The sequence below is a fragment of the Lygodium microphyllum genome, chromosome 11, assembly GCF_053477565.2.
Source record: "Lygodium microphyllum isolate KBCC chromosome 11, Lygodium_microphyllum_v1.1.10, whole genome shotgun sequence".
NCBI lineage: Eukaryota > Viridiplantae > Streptophyta > Polypodiopsida > Schizaeales > Lygodiaceae > Lygodium > Lygodium microphyllum.
This window is the reverse complement of record NC_141145.1, coordinates 153,947,408-153,967,686: the sequence shown is the minus strand read 5'-3', so window position 1 is coordinate 153,967,686 and position 20,279 is coordinate 153,947,408. Positions and strand designations below refer to the sequence as shown.

The 20,279-nt window shown below is 41.4% G+C and overlaps 1 protein-coding gene across 5 annotated transcripts in view; it reads right to left on the bottom strand.

Moving 5' to 3' along the window:
* Window positions 1-20,279, bottom strand: part of LOC148029550 (Nuclear transport factor 2 (NTF2) family protein) — a 179,881-nt gene that overhangs the window by 117,093 nt on the left and 42,509 nt on the right. For all 5 annotated transcript variants that reach the window (XR_015692441.1, XM_087688410.1, XM_087688409.1 and 2 more), the window contains 4 exons: window positions 18,036-18,119; window positions 17,834-17,873; window positions 13,051-13,119; window positions 12,188-12,262 (listed from right to left, as the gene is read on the bottom strand). Coding sequence is in view for 4 of the 5 variants with exons in the window: in XM_087688410.1 (XP_087544536.1) it covers window positions 12,188-12,262; window positions 13,051-13,119; window positions 17,834-17,873; window positions 18,036-18,119 (268 nt within the window). In the remaining variant the exon portion in view is untranslated. The remainder of the gene's footprint in view (window positions 1-12,187; window positions 12,263-13,050; window positions 13,120-17,833; window positions 17,874-18,035; window positions 18,120-20,279) is intronic.

Below are 20,279 nucleotides of genomic sequence, written 5' to 3'. Positions count from 1 at the left end.
CATATATGTACGCATGGAATCTTGAGAGGTAGTAGGCACAGTATTCTCCATGCCCGCAACCACCCTGTTGTCTTTTTTTGCACGTACTTCAACCCAATCAGTGGCACGGGAATCCAGACCCGAAACCTGTTGTTTACCTTTGGCCAGAACTTGGGGCGGGTGGATAGTATCCAGCGACGGAGCATCACACACCATATCTTCCATGGGCGGCGCAACATGGCCAACATCTGAAGCGTGTTGCTGCTCCGGGCATTCAGCCATAAAATGCCCCAACTGTCCACAAGAAAAGCAATGTCCTGCAAAATTGCCCCATTTCAAACGAAAGTGTAACGGATGCATACCAGAGCAATTGAGGCATAACCACGCAGGTCTTTTCCTTGCAGTGTCCCATAACATACACAAGCGGTTGCGATTCACAGCCCTGAGACTGGGAGGGACCAGAACAGTGCCGACAGCGGCCATAGCATCCTTCAATAGTGGCCAATAAACAGCCGGACAATTTTCCACTTCTACCCACACAGGGCATTCACGTTGCAGCAGACGCTGAAAATCTGCCATTGGGCGCCATGGAACCACATGAACCAACCGGCGATCAAAAAACAAAGGCAGTTTAGACAGGAGAGCAGCACGGTGCATCTCAGATTTCGACAGGACCTCAAAAAAACCTTGGGACCCAACAAAAATCTCTTCAACACATTCCCCTTGTAGCACACTGTGCAACCACTGGCGAATAAGGGAAAGCAGCGGGATTCGACCAGTGAAGAAGAGTATAACGGCGCGATCATAAAACACAAAAAAGGAGTGTAGGACAGTTTTTGGGTCCACGGTGGCTTCCAGAACATCGTCAGGTGCAGAGTCAGAAAAGACTTCCTGATTATGTTGAACATAATCGCCAAGCAGAGTGTTGGTAAATTCCAGCAAATGCTCCCAGTCAACATCCTGAGAGTCCACAGAATCCGAAGCAACCTGAGCATAGGAACGATCCTGATGAACACCTATCTCTTCCGAAGTATGCTTGGTACGTTTACCCGCAGGCTGGATGTCAGGACCAAGGGGCATCTCTTCGGTGCACGGAACCATATCCTCAGGTTCCTCAGCATCAGAATCCGGGCCAAGTGCTGCCACCGTTTGGTCTATGAAATCCAGATCCAAACCAGCCATCGTGTATCACGATCTGATCTCGAAGGAGGACTGACGCACAGTGCAGATCGCTGTCTGCTGAGTTAGAAATCTGCACCCCTGTAAGCTGGTTTCTCACACGGCGGAGGACAACCCTCTACTGTATCACACTCTCTCTCTCTCTCTGCAGGCCTCTCTCTCTCTCTCTCTCTCTCTCTGTGTGAACAGAGTCAGCACAGCTGCTGTCACGCATAGATGAAAACGAAACCCTAGAACAGTTCTGTAGCTGCTTTCGAAACCCTAAAAACAGGTCTGTACAGGAATTTCGAAACCCTAGAACAGCATCACAGATGAAAACGAAACCCTAAAACAGTTCTGCTCTCTCTCTCGCTGAGGCTGGAATCATCAATCTGCAGGTCGCCTTTTGTCTGCCACGTCAAGTTGTTGTCTTCTTTCTTGTCATGCCAATATACACCGCGCTGGTCCCAAAGGCTCTGGACTACACCCCTGGACTGCGCCTCTGCCCGTCACAACTTGCCCTGGCCTTTAGTGTCACGAATACCCTGCTGCGCTCAGATTCTCAATATTGCCAGGGGCCAGCGCAGGCGTGAGGTCTGACGGGCGTGAGCTCGGATGGTCCACGAGAGGACGGGAGACGCAGCTGGGGATGGAGATGCAGCGACGCCTCAGAAAACGATCTGCACAGCTAGCGGAGTATGTTGAAGTGGCCAGGCGTGCAGCGAGGGAGAGACTGCCTGACGATCTCCCTTTCTCTCTCTCTCTCTCTCTCTCTCTCTCTCTCTCTCTCTCTCTCTCTCTCAAGTTGTAAACTGACTAAAAAATTCTCTCTCTCTCTCTCTCTCTCTCTCTCTCTCTCACACACACACACACACACATACAACACACATTTTTGAAGCAACCCAAGTTTGGAGAGCAATAGCAAAAAAAGGAGATGCATGCTTGCCGATTTTTTGCAATGACCAGCAAGAGGAGTGTTTTGCAGCCATCCCGAGATGCTGGACAACCGGCAATCAATCTCTTTCTTCTCCTTTCTCTCTCTTGGGCTGTGCAAGCTGTGCTATATAGCAAATCAGAATTAGGGTTTGTTGTTTACAACAATGGCTAGGGTTTGCAGAAATCAATCATTTTGGGTGTGGAATTGCTTGCTAAAGACATTTCAACCAAAACCTCAATTTGCCCTTTGTTTTGGGTTGCCAAAACATTGAAGATTAAGATTCAGGGCAGACATTAGGGGAAATGTATTCAAACATGCAGGTCTGATTTTTCAGCCACCAAAAGCATTAAATTCAGCGTCCAATCTCCGGGCTAATGCATGTCAAAGATTAAGGTTTATGGACAGAAAATTTACAAGTTTGAATTACTTCAATATGACTACGAATCGAAGGTTCATTTGTTAGGATGAAGCTCTAAGATTGTAGAACAATCAGGGCTGATGTCTCGTTCGACAAATTGGACAGGTCTAAGATTGAGATTCGTGCGAGTCCTTAGTGATTGCAAACCAAGGATGCATTTCTCAATGTCACGTCAGTCAACATTGGAGTGATTGCAGCTCTCTATGCTTGAACACACTATGGTTTGAGTGTGTAATTGAGACAAATTCAAACCTTGTTGGTCAAGGTTGGTGATAGCAAACTGAGGATGCAGCAATCGGAGTCAATCTAGTCCATTGAAGAGCACACATGCAAGGAATCATTAGCAAAAAGGGTGCTGGTCTGTGACAGCCACGTTAATCGCACAAGTGGGTCACAAGCAGTTCGTGTAAGGGCTCATCTTCAATGTTAAAGAAATACCATAAGGCACATTCAACTTGAGGGACAATCTGATGCCATCTACTATGCAAGAGCGCTCTAGCTCTCACGTTCTTTGTTTTATTTATTTTCTTTGCCAAATTGAATAATTGGATAGTGTGCATGCTGTAAATTTATGTTCACTGTCCTGTAGATCAGATCTACACACTGGTCTCATGGTTTGATCGCCATGATATCACCATCCTTCCTAAGTGGGGTCAGCTCTAGTTGTCTTGAGGTGCACGTACAAAGAAAGATGACAAAAATGCAATGCTTCGGGTGCAATTGATGAATGTACTGAATGCATTGGTTGCTCAACACCCAAAATCTTCTGATATAATGGTAGGACCTCAAAAGTCAAATCACAAGAGGCATTCGCATTCTAGACATGCTAGAAGAGCACATGGCCAAGCAGCCTCCGTCTATGCCATATACATGGGCATGGTGCTAGTGTGCATGCATAAGGGAATAATTTTCAACATGCATTTGCACAGCCAACTATGCAGCAACCATCTACACATCCAAGTTATTTTGAAGACGGTTCAATATTCCAAGCCATGGATAGCAATGCATCAAGTGGTATAGGTATGCAAGGAACTTATTATGCTGGTTTACAGCCTGGTATGCAGCAATTAGAGGGTAATGCTTTTTGTGGTACACAACCAAGAATGCAACATTGGCATGTATGGAAATATTGGCATGCAGCCAGGATTGCAATTAGGCTTGTATAGACATGTGGGAGGCCTTGCAAGCCAGTATGGAATGCAAAGTTTAGGGGCTGGTCCTAGTAAGCCAAACATGGGTGGTCCTAGTAAGCCAAAGTTTAGGGGCAATTTGACACCTAGAAAAAAGTCTAAAGATTACAAAGTTAAAGTTTCCCACCATTATCTAGTGAAGTTTGACAACTATGCACCATTAGAAGCAAAGTGGATGAAAGTGGGCGACTTAGTAGATTTACATTAGTTGTAGATCTTTACCTTGAGGCATTTCAGTTGGAGCCAACCTTGGTTATGGCTCCATCAGGCTCAACAGAGTATAGATCTGGAGCATTGTCTGATGCTCAAGAGGGGGTAGCACTTCCACTTCTTCTAGTCAAATACGCTCAATATTTAGTGGTTGCTTGGTATGCTTTATAATCACCCGAGGTACTGTATGCTCAAAATATATCTACTTTGGGTCCTACTATAATCGATCTTCTAAACACTATGTACATTGTTATGCAATTATGTATGGATGATTACCATGGCACTAAGTATCATACTTTTTAGGAAACTTTGATTTGGATTACACTTGTGGACATGTTTATGGCAACAGAAGTGCACGTGCTGCTTTAGATCATTTGCCTTATGAGTCAATGTATTTATTTGGCATGCAAAGTGCAAGGCTCTAAATGCATGTTTCTTTACTAATTGAATACTTTTATGCTTAAGGTGTATCATCAGTATGGATATCTTGAGATAGCCATAATTGCAACTCTTGTGAAGCAACATGGATCTCTAGGAATGGCTATGGGCATAAGTCTTGTAAAGTAGATGCTATGGGTGACTAAGGTATCTAGTGGAACATAGTGTTTGTGAAAGCACTAAGAGTGTGCCATATGGACTCATGCATGGTTTTCTCTTTGGTTCTTAAAGAACAAACGAGGCATGTGAATCACTGTGATGTGACCCTTTTGTCATATGAGGTATCTTTGTTCATGGACCATTGCTATGCTTTTTGGAATGCACTCGAGGATATTGCTTCCATTTGCATTGTTGGAAAATGCATGTTTGCACAAAGTATGGCTTTGGGATGGCCACAAGATAGAGCAAAGGCATGACATGAACTATTGTTTTGTTGTTGGTTATAGCTTACTAGAGCCTTGTGTTCATGATCTTGCAAGCTAAAACCATGGACTTGTATTAAGAGATTTTGTATATGTTGGTTGGTTATGTTTATACACCCGATCTATTGATCTCAGGCGTGAGCTTTGAGAATGATACATAAGTAATATGAGAGTGAGTGAATCTCTCGCCGTGCAGCTTGGCATGTTTGGACCTATAGCAAGTAAAGCATATGCTATATTAGGTTTGACAATTGGATAGGATGGTAAAAATAGCCTTTCTTCCGTGGATGGGTGGCAATTCCTTGATTACAACCTAGTTACAGCAACAACACTTACTACAAAATTGAGAAATGCAAATTAACTTACAATCTTGGACAATGGACACCTTGTTGCCCCCAAAACTAGCACCTCTTTCGGTATTTCTTTACCTTAATTGAAAAAGAAGTTGATGTACAATGGGATTTTTCCAATCCCTTTCGGTATTATTCCAACTCCCCTCACTGTCTAGCCCCTTGATTTGGGTTGGCCTTCACTCACTTTGATGGAGATGAAAAATGCCCCAAATTCATTGATTTTCTGATCTCTCCACTTGAATATGACTGAAAATAGCTTCATCTTTGTTGAATCCAAGTCTTGGAGCTTCCAATTTCTGGCACGCTTTCGGCAGTTGTTGCTAAACTTTAATTTCTACTGCAAATTAGGATTTATATAACTGAAATCTGAAATTTCTCAGACTCTAGTGATCTCAATACTATAATCTTCGAAGCAAGGCCGTAGAAAGGTTGGGAGATGAGAGAGATAAGGAGAGAGAAAATTTAGACTTTCTTCACGAAGAACCAAAGTAAATCAATCATTTACTGTTGTTGCCCTATCTCAATAGCCTATAGACAATATCACCTATTATTGATTGTTCTTCTCCTGCCCCTGACTACCTCAAAAAGTCCTCCAATGGTTGCAGATTAGACCAACACCATCTTCTCCCTCTCTCTTGCAAGCTAAATGCACTAAACATACCTCTCTCCAACCTCTAAAGACGTTTTCCAGTCTTACATGAGCATTTTTGACAAGTGGCAAACTTTCCAAATGATTTTTTCAACATTATCTATAATTAAATATTAATTTTCAGTCTTTAAATACTAAAAATTAATCTAACAATTATTTCGTTACCCAAAAAACAATGACTAGCCAATAATTAAATTGGCTAGGCAACCTCCATTCCCGAGTGTCCTTGCACCATCTTTGACCATAAGATGACATTAGGTACTATTAAATGTCACTTCTCTAGTGTTACCAATTGGCACTTATGGCCAAATGAATGACTAGACCAACAATTGGCATCAGATACCACCAAGTACTTGTGCGGCATAACTTATAGCAACTTTTGTTTTTAACATCCCGTGATTTCCTCGGGTCCTGCACTCATAAATTTACTCTAACCCTTGTTACACCTCACACGTGCAACATTTACTTAACCATGTGATTTAAAATTAATCCACACGTTAAGTGAGGTTTCAAAAATACATGTCCTTATGACACATGGATTCTTTCAAATGCATGGATCTTTGATATCAAAAGATGTTGGGTTTACAGATACAAAGTGCCAATGCATTAATGCTATTGAGAAAGCAATTAAGACTTTCTTTGGCCCACTCTAAGATGAGAGATAGATACTTTTGTAAGGAGTTTGCATTGCCTAAATGAAGTTGTTGGATTCATTATACCCTTTTGTCTTAGTAGACAAAATATTGTATTGAGAAATCCACTTTTTCAGTTCATACACTTTATTTGGGGTTTCGCACAAAGGGTTGGTGTCCACATTTTGGCCGTTTTTATAATGGGCGCCTACACACGAGTGTGCCACCCTAGACCTCTTATGCCTATAAATAAGCACTCACTTTATTTATTCTTTACCACCCCACTCTCTCTTCAGTCATTTTTCACAACATTCTTCAGTCACCGCCACTTCCCTTCTCTCACCAACCCCTTCCACCACCCTCACACCCGTTTAGGAGAACATTGTGGTCCGTGGCTCGTAGCTGCCTTCACCCTTCCTCTTTTGCTTCAAGCGCCCTGTTCTAGCATCAAGCTTTGCGTTTGGAGCATCTTCCACCTGGCGTCACCATCATTTGCTTGGCATCAACACCCTTTTCTATCAGGCTTCACCTTCACTCGTGTTTTTCACTGTGGAGACCTCCTTGCTTGGCGTCATCATCTCTAGGTTAGCATTAGCATCCTAGCCCCTAGCGGCAGCCTCCATCACCGAGTGTCAGTGATTTCATCACCTGTCTACCATGGGGGCTGTTGAGACTTGTGTTTTTGTAGTCTGGCTCCTCCTCCATCACTTGGCATCACTCCTTTATCTCAAGGGCTACTAGGATCTTCATTTTTGCAATCTCGCTCCTCCTCCATCACCTCACGTCACTCATTTGTTAGAGAGGCTACTAGGACCTGCGTTTTTGCAGCCCGGATCATCCTCTATCATCTAGCGGCATTATCCACTTGGCATCAGGATGTGGACTACTCTCCCTACATTTGGCAGCTTCGACGCTCTGGGATTCGTGTTTTGCTGCCCAAGTCACTCCCCAGCATTAGAGGACTACGGTGCGCACCCTTGACAGCTAGTGATCATCTTTCACATCTTCGACGGCATTAGAGGACTGCAGTCCGCTCCCTCGACAACTATCTTTCACCTTCCAGTGATTACTTCGATAGCCCACTGTCTAGAGGACTGCATTTCACTCCCTTCACTGTGCAGATTTCCACAAGTGTTGTCGCCTAATTCATACAGGACAATGAAATTATCTTTTGAGCTTCGGCTCCACTGTATCAACTTTTCTTCTCATAGCATGATTCAGTGCATCATCACCGTGTTCTTCTTGTGTTTTTGAGTTTCTCTTCTATCAATGTTTGCCATACACACTTAGTGTTACTCCCCCAAACCCTATTGTCTCTCTGCACTGTTGCTTATTTTGACATGGTATCAGAGTATACCTGTTATTTTTGACACTTTGAGACTTACTATGATGATTGATCAATGCAGCAGATGTGTGTTTTTATAACTCTATTTCGTCGTTCACCAGTGCAGTGAATATCACTTTGGTAGCCATGGATAGGCACAATTGTGATTATTGCTCATGGATAGCAGGTTTACGAGTCTGAATTAATTCAATCTGACAGTGAATCGGAGGTGCATTGGCTTTCCAAAAATCCAGTCTCTTGGATGCATGGCAGGTCCAACATGGCACATCAGGACCAAATAAGTTGACTGGTCTACAACTGAGATTTTTCAGTTTAAGGGAAGATCTGGGGGACATGCTATTTAGATTGGCAGAGAAGACATGGGAGCCATTGGCATTCATCAAATCTGAAGCCAGGAGCCATAACCAGTTGTAAATCAGCTGCATGTACCCCTGACAGCCAGCTCGTTTGAGTAGCATCAACAATGTAGTGTTTACAGAGATCATGAAATCACTGTTAGAGCTGTGTGCTATTTTGTGATGCATGTTGGAACCTACTAGAATATAGTTTTGTCACTCATAGCGCAAAAAGTGGTTGTTGGTCCCATGTATCCCTCCACTACACGCTCTTCCCATACATCCCGATATGCATACTGGGTCACATGTCCAAATATACACTTTCCTACATCCCATTGAACAATTCACAACAATCCATTGCATGCCCATACCTCCTTGAGGAAAACCTCCAACTATCACCTGAAAGATAGAACCTCCATCAAAGTAACCTGAATGTAGTGGATTTGGAACTTACTCTAGACAAGGATTTGAGGATTTTTATTTACAGAAGCCCCTTAAGGATTTTTGCTTTTAGACTTAATAAATTTATGCTCCTTGGAAGTTTTGGCAATATGAGCAAACCATCCATCTTTGGCTAAATCTAAAAGCACATCCGTAACAATCTTGAACCATGTTTGATGCATAACATCATCCTCTTCTGAATTTTCTTCCAAACAATGTGTCACTTCCTCTTGGTGTGCTTCAGTTGCATCCATTTCCTCTTCGCTTCTATTTGAAAATGACATGTGTCTTGTTGTTAAATTGAGTCAAAATATCACAAGAACTCTACTTCATACATGTTGATATTGCTGAAAATCGACCAAACAATATTGTTTCACCCCCTCAAGAAAGTTGATGAGATCCTAGCAATGGAACCAATGACCTGGCCTTTGGAGTGGGTTTGGAGAGATCCCTTCGCAGATACACCTAGAGATGTCCCCATCTTCAAATACACCACTAGATTGGGGAGGATCCAAATGAGTATGATTAGAGCAATGCCAACTGCAACTCATCATCAGATTGCATAGGGTATCTCACCAACTTTCCTAGTTGATTTATGGAGGGCAACGAAGGATAGCTTTAGTCCCAGAAAATTTTCACTTTTTCTATAGATATTAGTGCACATGAGCCTAGTCATTGGTGTTTCATGGCACAACACAATCTATGATTGTGACATGGGGGATGGTTGTGTGGGTCACAGATGGAGATCTAGCCTAAGAATATGAGGATGTACAAGGGAGTCGTGCCTATCTCACCTCAAGTAAACTCTTAAGCAAGAATGCCATACCAATTTTTTCCAATCGTGTGGACTCAAGGACGCTATCACATATGGGAGTATAAAGAAATGCTCTACCACAAAAACACAAACAATCATACGATAAACGCACAGACTGACAAAGAATACAATCGGGGTTAGGGTAACTCAAAGACAATTGAACACAATGAAAGATAATGAATGAATATTGAATAGCATACAGTGCTCAAAGCAACAAACACACGATGCAGTGTGAAGAATATTAACCCCCAAAGTCCGGTGTCTCAAGGATCAGGCAGAAAGTATGAGTTGGAAAGTGTGTCGTACTTTGATGGATCCTGAAATGCAGCAAGGCAGCCTCCGTATGGGTCTGGCAGCAGCGAAAGGCAGCAATAGGATGTTAAATCAGTGATGACAGAAGAGCAAAAGGAGGACAAAAGACTGAAAACACAGCACAACAGAGCATAAGTCAAGTTGGGCAGCAGTAAATGATGCAGTATGCAAGCCCCATGATGACATTTGAGGTTAGGAAGCAGCAAATGATACAAAATGGAAGCAGATTGGAGGTCACCAGCTATAGGCAACAACACTTCTGGACCAAACACTGAGTTTCCAGTAGTGTGCAGCAATAAATGCAAACTCTGAGGTGTAGATAGCAGCCATCTTGATGACCAGTAGGGTGGAGATGGCTGGAAACAGTCCGAATCTACAAAAAATGGCTGAGAAGTAGGTGCTTGATGGTAGAAGGCAATGGTGGGCAGCTTCAGCTGAGATATCCTCCGCGGTGGGAAGTGGACAGCAAAGCCCTAGCATCTACAAGCTGCAAAAACTGCAAAAACGAGATAGTAGTTGAGTGGAGGGTAGGCAACATGCCTATTTATAGAAATTTTGGGTCCTCCCAATTAGGGTTTGCACTTATGGGACACATGCACTTTCTTGGAACACTTTTAAAATAAAAGGTTTACTTCATTAATTAATTGAGATTGGGGATGTTTTAACGAAGCTAATGCATTTTTAGCTTGGCACCCCTCTCAAGCCCAAAATGGAACCAAAAAGGAATTGTGCTAGCCCAAGCTCAAATTTTCTTTTCTTTCACCCCAAGGTGTCCCATCCCAAAGCATCCAGAGCGTTGGGCAAAGGGTGTAGCCCCGTTGACGTACCACAACTAGAGAGACAATGGTTATCTTAGCAAAAGAGCCCGAGTGATCACACAGAGAAGCCAAGGCCTCGAACAAAGAGTGTTCATGCATCCTTTGTTGGAGAAATCACCCACTATTTTAAAAAAGGTACAGCGCACCATTAAGGGCAGCAATGGATGTCAACCCACAAAGATCAACATGGATCAATCTAACAGGTCCCTTAGCTCTATGTATGGTTAGACCCATTAAAACAAGCCTTGTCAGTAAAAGAATGCTTGGTAAATGAGGATGATGAATTGTGAGGCGTCTAAGTGTAAGATGGGTAGTAAGTTTAGGGAGAAGGATAGGGTGGGTAGGCAAAAAAAGTCAGAGAGGGACTCACAAGTACTTGTGGTGGTACACGCATGGGGACTCTTAAACTCTATACAACTATTAGTTGAGGCACATTAGCATAACTAGATGGCCCACTAGGAATTGCTATAGAGGCAAACAGTGGTATCGATTGGTCCATACTTGGGTTAGCAAGGGTAGGAACCCCATGTTGGGTGTAACCCAAAGGAATGTCCCTTGTGATGTTGCTAGACACACTCGCCTGGGACCATGTTATGGGTAGGACTGCCCTTTTGCATGTCAGGAAATGCATAGTAGCTCTTTGACTAGCTCTCTTACAAACCGTATGGGTGGGACTGCCCTTTTGCATGTCAAGAAACACAGTCTCTCTTTGACTAGCTCTCTAACAAACCGTATGGGTGGGACCATGTCACTACTCCAAACTGGGAGGGACTGCCCTTTTGAATGTCAAGAAACACATAGTAGCTCTTTGGCTAGCTCTCTTACAAGACATTTTCTTGGAGAAACAACCTTAGGTGGATATTGCAAAAGATTTTATTGGGAAACAAGTGATTTCTCATTGCAATACACATATTGAAGCCTCTTGCTGGCATGTTTTGAATTCTACTCAAAAGATTAAATGCCGTAAGTCTTATTTTATTATCACACTTGATCTCTTCTTGGAAAGACCTATTGTCATATACTCATTGGTGCCCACCAGAGTCCAAACAAAATGCCAATTCCTTACAGGCTGAAGTGTTGGCTGGTTCTAGAATGTTGTGTTGGCCAAATAAATCACTGTTCAAAAAGAAGACAAACAGAATGACACAATTAGGTCGAAAGACGCCGGAAATCTACTATTCCTCGCCAGTTGAGGCTTTATTCTTTTTTTGATGCACAATACTTCTGCATACCTAGAAATCACAAGCTGGAGTGGTCTAGGCTGGAGGGAAAAAATGGGCTGCATATTCCTCTTCCTAATCTGGAGAACTCTGATCCTTGGCAAGATTGGAGTTTACCTGCGCTGATTATTTTCTGCAATTTTCTCCAGATGCAATGTACCATAAGAGAACAGAAGATAAAATATGGATTACTGAAAAGGCCAATAGGTATGGTCATGTGGAGATGGCCATACACAATGGCACAATAGATTGCTACAGTTATGGAGGTTAAGATCCCAAATCAAGGCAAGTTTTTGTCTAGAAAGTTCTTCTTGGAGGCCCCCCTATTGGTGATATGGTGCAGCCACACAAGATTGCCGGTGGCCATTGTGTATTTTGTACACGTGTGGAACATCCCTTATCTAGTCCCTATATAGCATACTATAACTGTACAATCATGATGTCATAATTGCCAATCTATCACTAAAAAAAGCAACTAAATAATTTACTTTTACAATGCTAAGGGACTGAACTGACCTGTAATTTAATAAGTGAAACCATATCAATTTGACGCCCCAGGATTTTATAATGCTGAACATTATCGATGCGTATCTGAGGAACAGGATACACAGTAAAGAAATGCTTTAGGAAAGTGATTTGTAAGTAAGACTCCTAAGCTAAGGAAAGTTTGAAGTGAACTTTGAAAAATCAAAACACTTAAGCAAGTAATAGTTCAACTTTAACATTGTGTTTTGTGAAGTCCCAGAATTAGTCATTAAAATTGCAACATTTTAAGTATGCCCAAATTATCTAGGAAAGGTGGTGTTTTGGCCTGACAAGTCTATGCCTAAACATAACTCTGCAGGCACTTTTGTGACAGCATAAGAAAATGGGCCAAAGTGTGGAGCATTTCAAAGAAATGTTTGATGCCAAACTGATACATTATACTGCTATGAATGTATCTTCTATCAGGAGCTTGGACAAAAATTTACCAAACTGTTGATTTCAGAGAGCCTTAGTTTTGCCAAACTGATACATTGCAGTGTTCTGAATTTATGTTCTATCAAGGGCTTTGAGAAAAATTTAAAGACCAAACTTTCAAAGAGAAACTAGAAAACTAAAAACATTGAGACCAATGTATCGTACCTATAAAATTTCATTCACATACTATGATACTGGACCAATCTAGATTCTCATAGAAATGAAACAGAATGTGTGGTAGAAGTTTATTGATTTGGTAATACCCTTTCGAAAAGTGTATGAAGAACAAAAGAAAAACTTAATGGTGAAGGAAACAACATTAAAAAGAGACAATCTCCAACAATCCTAACAAACAAAGCTTTCAGTCTCACACTTTTAGAACAATCTAATACTTGGTTCAACATTAGACAGCTATGTACCTCCCCATTGCCAACCGATGTTTCATATTCCTGCACCATATACTCTCCTATTCTTCCTTCACTAAAGACCTGCAAAATCCAAAACTTTCATCTTTGGGTGTGTGGGAAACGCATGTATACCAAGGCAAATGAATTTAGAGAGTTACTATCAAAAAGAAGAGGGTAAAAGCCCAAACTTTCTTGGAAGAATTTCCATGCTGCAGAAAAGATGGGATCATACTCAAAGCACAACACATACGGATACTAGGTGTTTCTTTCTTGCTGGATATCCACCATGAAACAAATTTTAAGATGTGTACACACTAGAGGAATTATACCATTGTTTCTTTACATACTGTTTATATAGTGGATTTTCCAAGGCTTTGTTTACATCATGGAACATTCATTGTATGATAACCCCACTGCTATACGATGCAATACCAGAATGCATAGATCTCAGCAGAAAATTGGACTGACAGCATTAAGCAAAAGGACATTTATGCCAACTCTCTGAAGTACCGCTCAAAGCACAGCTTGATTTAACCATCTACAAAATGAAAGAGCAAAGGGCATGATTATAAAGGAAAGAGGTTTCCTGAAACTTAAGGCATACAAATCATTCCCACTCTATATATAAAATATTATATGCCATTCATCTCCTATTCCCAATTCTCATATACTGACTGCCAAACCTTATATTAGAACAACTTTAGCCTTGAAAAGAATCAATATGGACGCGCAACGGAAGGGAGATGGCAAAAGATATGGAGGCTCAAGCAATCTTCTTCATTCTTCTCTCATCTTCCATCCAATAGTCTACACACTAAGTATCTCACTAAAGTAATAGATACCTTTTGACCTTGAAGTCTCTTTACAGTCTCTCTTTTATTTAGTGTACACATAAGGTATAGACTTAGCCTATGTTATATTTCTCAACACTCCCCCTCCAGCTCAAAATGAGCTTGTAGATACAATACCCCAAGTGCACTTCTAAAGCACTCAAACTTATATTTACCTAATGCTTTGGTAAAGAGATACGTGACTTGGTCATTGGTTTTGACGTGCATAAAGTCTATCTCTCCATCCATGACTTTCTCTCTGATGAAATAATAGTGCGCCATTGCAACAGAAGTCTAAAAAGAGAAAGGCTAAGTGTGTGGCCACCAGCATGTACGGTGAGGTGAGAAAGTAATCCTAGAAGGTGTAATGAATGCCCTAGAAATGGATGCGTAAAGTGTAATAGGGGAGCCACTAGCAAACCAATCAACTAATCCTTCAAGAGTAGTGAAAGATATAGGCTGCTCATTTTGTCCATGTGCCACATGTCCAATAGCCACTAGGGCAAATGGAGCAAATGGAGCAAATGGTGCAGTAGCAGGAGGTGTAGTCCCACTCGACTAGCCACTTAGAGTGGAGGCAGTCACAATAGTCTACTATGGTTTTCTAGGTGAAAGACCTTCGACCTTGGTACGACACTCCTCATCCACATGGCCTGACCTCTGGCAATGTATGCAAAACCTATTTTTCTTAGGAATTTGCTGCCAAAGGAGTCGTATTTCTTTGGTTCATTTGGAGGAAAAGGTGTCACCTTTGTTTTGGCTTGCCTTTGTATCTTGAGAGTTCTTGCCACTATTGATTTTCTCTCCTGAAGAAGAGGCAACCAACCCTCACCCCTCTGAAGGGATGTGTGTGGAGGACTTCTTGTGGACTTGATCGTGCAGCTTCGCATAATACAAGAATTGACACTCAAACTCGTAGAAGATCAACAATCTAGGTAGTGAGATAATGTGCTACATAAAATGGAATATTTCGAGCAACTTGTTCAAGAAAAATGTAAGCTGGCTAACTTCGGGGGGCCAAAAGTGGCAAACTCCATAAGTAACTTGCGATATTCGGTCAACTTGACTTTCAAATCATCCCCTTCCTTAATGGAAAACTCCTGAAGCTCAAAATCGAGACCGATACGTGGAGTGCGATCTCATGCCACATAGCATTCTATTAGATGACTGTTGAGCTAAAAATGCATTCGTTTAACTTAAACAGTCCCAAAACATGCTTAGTTAAAAAAGAAACCTTTTTATTTTAAAAAGAAACGCAATCTTGGAGAGTTACTATGTCCCACATGCAAAACCCTAATTTGGGTATTCCAAACTTTTTATAAATACATATGTAGCCCACCAAATCAACTTGAAAACTAGGGTCTTGGTCATAGGTATCTTTCATAGGGATAAGAGAATCAAAAGATATCACAGAGATTGGTAAAGGCGTTAACAAACCATACTGCTTACCATGGTGTCGCTTAACTCTTTGACAAATTAAACACTCAGATACAAAGTTAGAAACATCACATTTCATCTGTGGCCAATAAAAATCTTCAATCAAAGTACATAAAGTAGAAGTAATACCTCTATGGCCTTGATATTGGGAGCAATGATTTTTGTACAACACAAAAGATCGAAAGGGAACAGTTACACATAATCTTTTCTCATAAAACATAAATCCATCAGCATAAGACAATGAATCAATTAGAATCCAGTTATTGGTAATCAATTTATTCCATAAAGGATGGGCTGTTGGCAGCCTATAGTCATCATTGTGGCGATCATCCTTGTGACACTCAGCTTTTGTATCTTCTTCTTCTATTCATGCCGAGTTGCGAGAAGCAGCGAGAAAGTCTATCTATGTACTGTAATGCACATGAGATAAAGGCGAGTTAGTGTGTTCATGGCTTGATTGAGGTGGAGACTATTTGAGGGGATCAAGATGAAGTGAAGAGCTGTCCTAGGTAGGACAGTTAGGTGACTTCAAGGAATCCAAGTGGTGGACAAAGCTTTGGCTCGTGGGGCTGATAATTGTACAAATCTCTGTTTTACTGTTGTAATAAAGATTTGAGGATCTCTTCTGCCTTTCTTGGGTTCTCTTTTCTTTTGTTGAGTTGTGCATTAGGACTGTGAGTCTTACACAGGTCAAGAGCAGAGGATTTCAACAAGTTTTATGTGGCTAAAGGTCTAAAGAATCAAGCAATAGCTTATTATTTGGTGCTCTTAAAGGGTCATGCTATCGACTGCCTCAACAAGCAAGCCTATGTCTGCGAAGCTCTGAAAGGAAAAGCATGAAGCTCAAACAAAGAACTCCTGATCCGAAAGGCCAAAACCATCTCAAAAGAGGCTGTGAAATCTCCCCCAGATCTCATAACCTTGGCATCTGTAGATGTAGAGCTCCTTTCTATAGATCTCTAGATGGCATGGCCAGCATGTGCAGTCTCTTGGAGTCATTCTTCATATTCCATATCTGGTTGTCACCACACTCAACTGTAGGATGAGTTGTGAATCTGATTGAACATAAATCTCACACCATGTGACAGGTGTGTATCAATATAGCAATAGGTGTATATCTATACAGTGTCAGGATATGATAAACCTGTTGTGTGAGAGATGGAGAACATGGTCTTGATAAGAGGCCATCTTCATCCCTAGTGACTGGAACACGGTGCTACATGTCCTCTAGATATATAGCCTCATGATTGTCTACTCGAATCACCCTATTTAGATCTATCTGGGTGAGGTCAAAGGAAGACACCTCCATGTTGTACTAGAAAGAGGGAACTGCATAACAAAGCAGGTGCTCACCTGCATGTATTGACACAGTGCGTCTCCGTCTAGAGCAGCTACCGTGATGATTCTGCAGAGATCTCTCTGTAAATGTGAAAGTCCCAATAATCTACCTAGAGAAGGGTCATGGTTAGACATCAATAGATCTGCTCCTAGCTCTGCTCATATAATCTCATGTCAAACTGATGGCTTACCATGCATTGGATAGGAAGAGGGAGAGAGACACCTGGAAGAGGTATAGGGCAGTATACCCCTTTGTGCACCTCAACTGCCCATCCCCAAATAAACATAGAGAGAAATGAGAGAGGAGAGAGAAGAAATGGGAAGATATATTAATGTCTATTAGAGGCCAAATTGGCATATGAAACATATTAATGTACACTAAGTCCATTTCCCAAGAATCAAAATCTGAAAAAGCCTACAAAAAGGGCTTCCTTAACTTTTTGCTCAGTATATTTCCTACACATGACTCCCCATCTAGCTCCATACACCATTGGCAATCTTGCCCTTGCTTGTAGCTGGCAAGTGCTCTCTTGTCTGCAGTGCTTTCTATCACCTCAGATCTCTTTACTCTTTTCCTTTTCTCTCCTTGTATAGCTTTCTTCTTGCCCTCTGCCCTATGTATGATATACTACATCCCTCATACCCATTTGACAGGGTTAAGTGATAGATTACTCATCATGATTGTATTCTCCAGGTAAAAGATTACCATGTAAGCCACAAGATCTGATTTATGTCTTTAATATGAGGTTGGCGAAAAGAATCAAAGACAAACATACCGAGTAAGGACACAGAATTGAATCTACATGTACATCCACATGTGCTATGTGCATTGGAACAATGTGATAATGGAAAGAATGTGAAAAGTAGAGGGCACATTTCAAATATGTTAGTTATCTACCATTTCTATGTGTGAACATGTCTTAATGATTGCGTTAGTGTGTGAACACATCTCAGTGTGTGTAAGTTTAGGGTTAGGGTTTGGGGTCATTCATAGGCATATGAAATACTGCCTTGCCTTTATACCTTCATATCTCACTTATCATTGTCAATATATCTATTCAATTTCTATGTACTTGCAACAGTTCTACCTTCCTTCCTATCATTTTTTCTTTTTTTCACATCCCATTTTTTCTATTTTTCACATCTATCTTCGTCATGGAGTTCCATTTGCCTTCTTCTTGACAACTTACTTTGGGAATAGAGTAGAAAGCTGACTTGATCTGCTTAACTCTGCAAGCCACAAGAACAAATAAAAGTCATCGCATTGGGGGGAATACATGAGATGCAAAAGCTTTCACGGGAAAAAACTTAGGTCCCTAATTATTAATATATAGACAATTTTCAGAATCAAAATAGAGATTTTCACGTTCTTTCAAAAAGATCAGTGTATACCCATGAGCACACATCAATGGATCTTCAAAAGTCGCATTAGGTGCATATATTTCATAATCCGGTGCCGTTGACGAACAGTTGTATCTATCCACAAGATTACAGTGCCATAATGGTCAGACAGAAAGACAAATTTCATTCCACATCTTTGAAGAACAATAAGCACCATGGTTCTTGCAAGACACTCCATGCCGGATAAACAGCCTGGAGACATTTGCAAGCTTGGACAAGCCATGGAGCTGAGAAGGACATAGAGGAAGAAAATTTAATATTTATGCTTGAAGGCATAAAAATCTGCAGATGTACAGCGCTATGCAAAATAGCACACAGAGAAGAACAGCCTATACAATGTTACAACTATGTAATTCTGCAATCAAACAACATGTTTTTCAAAGGTCTCATTTAATGTGGTTTTTAAAAAAATGTTTTATACCATATAAACTACACCTAACCAAAAAAACCTAATGTGTTGTCTATCAGCTATTAGTATCTCTGCGTAGTTTTGCTTGTACTTCAGAAATAATGTGTAAGCACTCGTTTTGTGCTAGCTTCAGGCCTTCAATCATGGAAGTATGAAATGGAACAAAAAGATTCAACAAAACAAAAATGCCAAGATGGTATTGAAATGTCATTTGAGGGCTGCTGGTATAATAGCTTAAACCAAAAAATAGTCACATCTTGAAACTAAGGAATATTGGCATCCTCTATAATTGATGCAAGGTAATAGAGATTTTTGTGCAAATGAGTGTTTAGGTTGGCTTCTTGCATTGATAGCATTTAGACAAGTCAAACTTCACATAGTACATCTTGCCCCATAATTTTGACTACAGACATCACTGCAAAGAGATGCCCTAACCCAAAAAAAACAAACACAACCGTACAACAAAGCACAAACTGATAACAAAACACACTTACGGTTAGGGTAATTCAAAGAAAATAAACACGGTGAATAATCTCGAATGAATGAATCTCAATAATACAATGTTCATGCAGCAAACACAATGTGCAGTGAATGAATATTGTACCTCGAACTCTCATGTTTCGAGGACCGAGGCAAAGGTAATGAGCTAGAGAGTGAATACTCCAACAAATCCCGAAACACAACAAAGAAACCTCCGAAGACATCTAGCAACAGCAAAAGCAGCACTCTAAATGTTGGATATGTGTTAGACAAGCAGAGAAGAGAGAAAAGCTGAAAACGCTACCTCCAAGATGTGGGCAACATGTAGATGAGCACTAGGAAGGTCAATGCGCAGGAAATAATGATGCAAAAGCTGAGGAAGATCAAACGCAGCCTTCTGTGAAATGACAGCTTGTATGATGTCACCACTAGCTAGGGAATACCACCAGGCAATAAACGCAGATGATGATGTGTCCTAGATCTGCTGGCAGCAGCTAGGAGCAGTCACCTGATAGTAAACATAGCTAGCTGAGTGTAGTGGACAGCAGGCGACAGCAAAGCAAGAGGGGAGATCAACAAGAAGATGGCCAAAACAAACACTAATGGGTAGTAGACAACTTGGGGTAGCTTCAACTGAGATGTCCTCCGCAAACGGAGGGGTGGGCAATGAAGCTCTAGCACTTGCAAATTGCAAAAACGAGATTAGGAAGAGTGGAAGGACATGCTATCTATTCATAAAGTTTGGGCCTCCCAAATTAGGGTTTACATGTGGGACACGAACCACGCCTGTTTAAAAGAAAGGGTTAAAATTCATTAATTAACTTAAGCTTTGGGGCTATCTAATTAAAACTATGTTGGGGGTAAGGGTGCTTGTGACTCACCACCCATGTATTCATTACACTAACAATACCCACACAACTATACCCTATAGGTGGCGAGCACCCATCACTATCACTTCATTCTGTATTCTTTTAGTGGCATTTGAATAAGGAAAGGCCAGTCACACATTGTGACTGTTGGAGTCCCCACATCCTATGTATCTTGCTCTTGCTCTCTTGCTTCTTCCACCATAGCTCTTGCTTTCTCTCACATGCTTCCACTCAGAGCTTCCCCCTTCAACTAGTATCAAAGCCCTTACACTCAAGAGCTTCCTCAGCATTCTTCTTAGCTCGTGACAAATACCTTCAGCAATTCACTCATGGCAGCCATGGCTTCAACTTGAAGAGGTAACCATTGATGCTCCTCTTCTTCCCAGCCTTCTTGCACTTGTGTCAGGGCTTTCTTAGGCTTGCTTGAGGCTCCACAATGGCCATTTGGTTCAGCAAACACAACAGCATTTTTTAGCA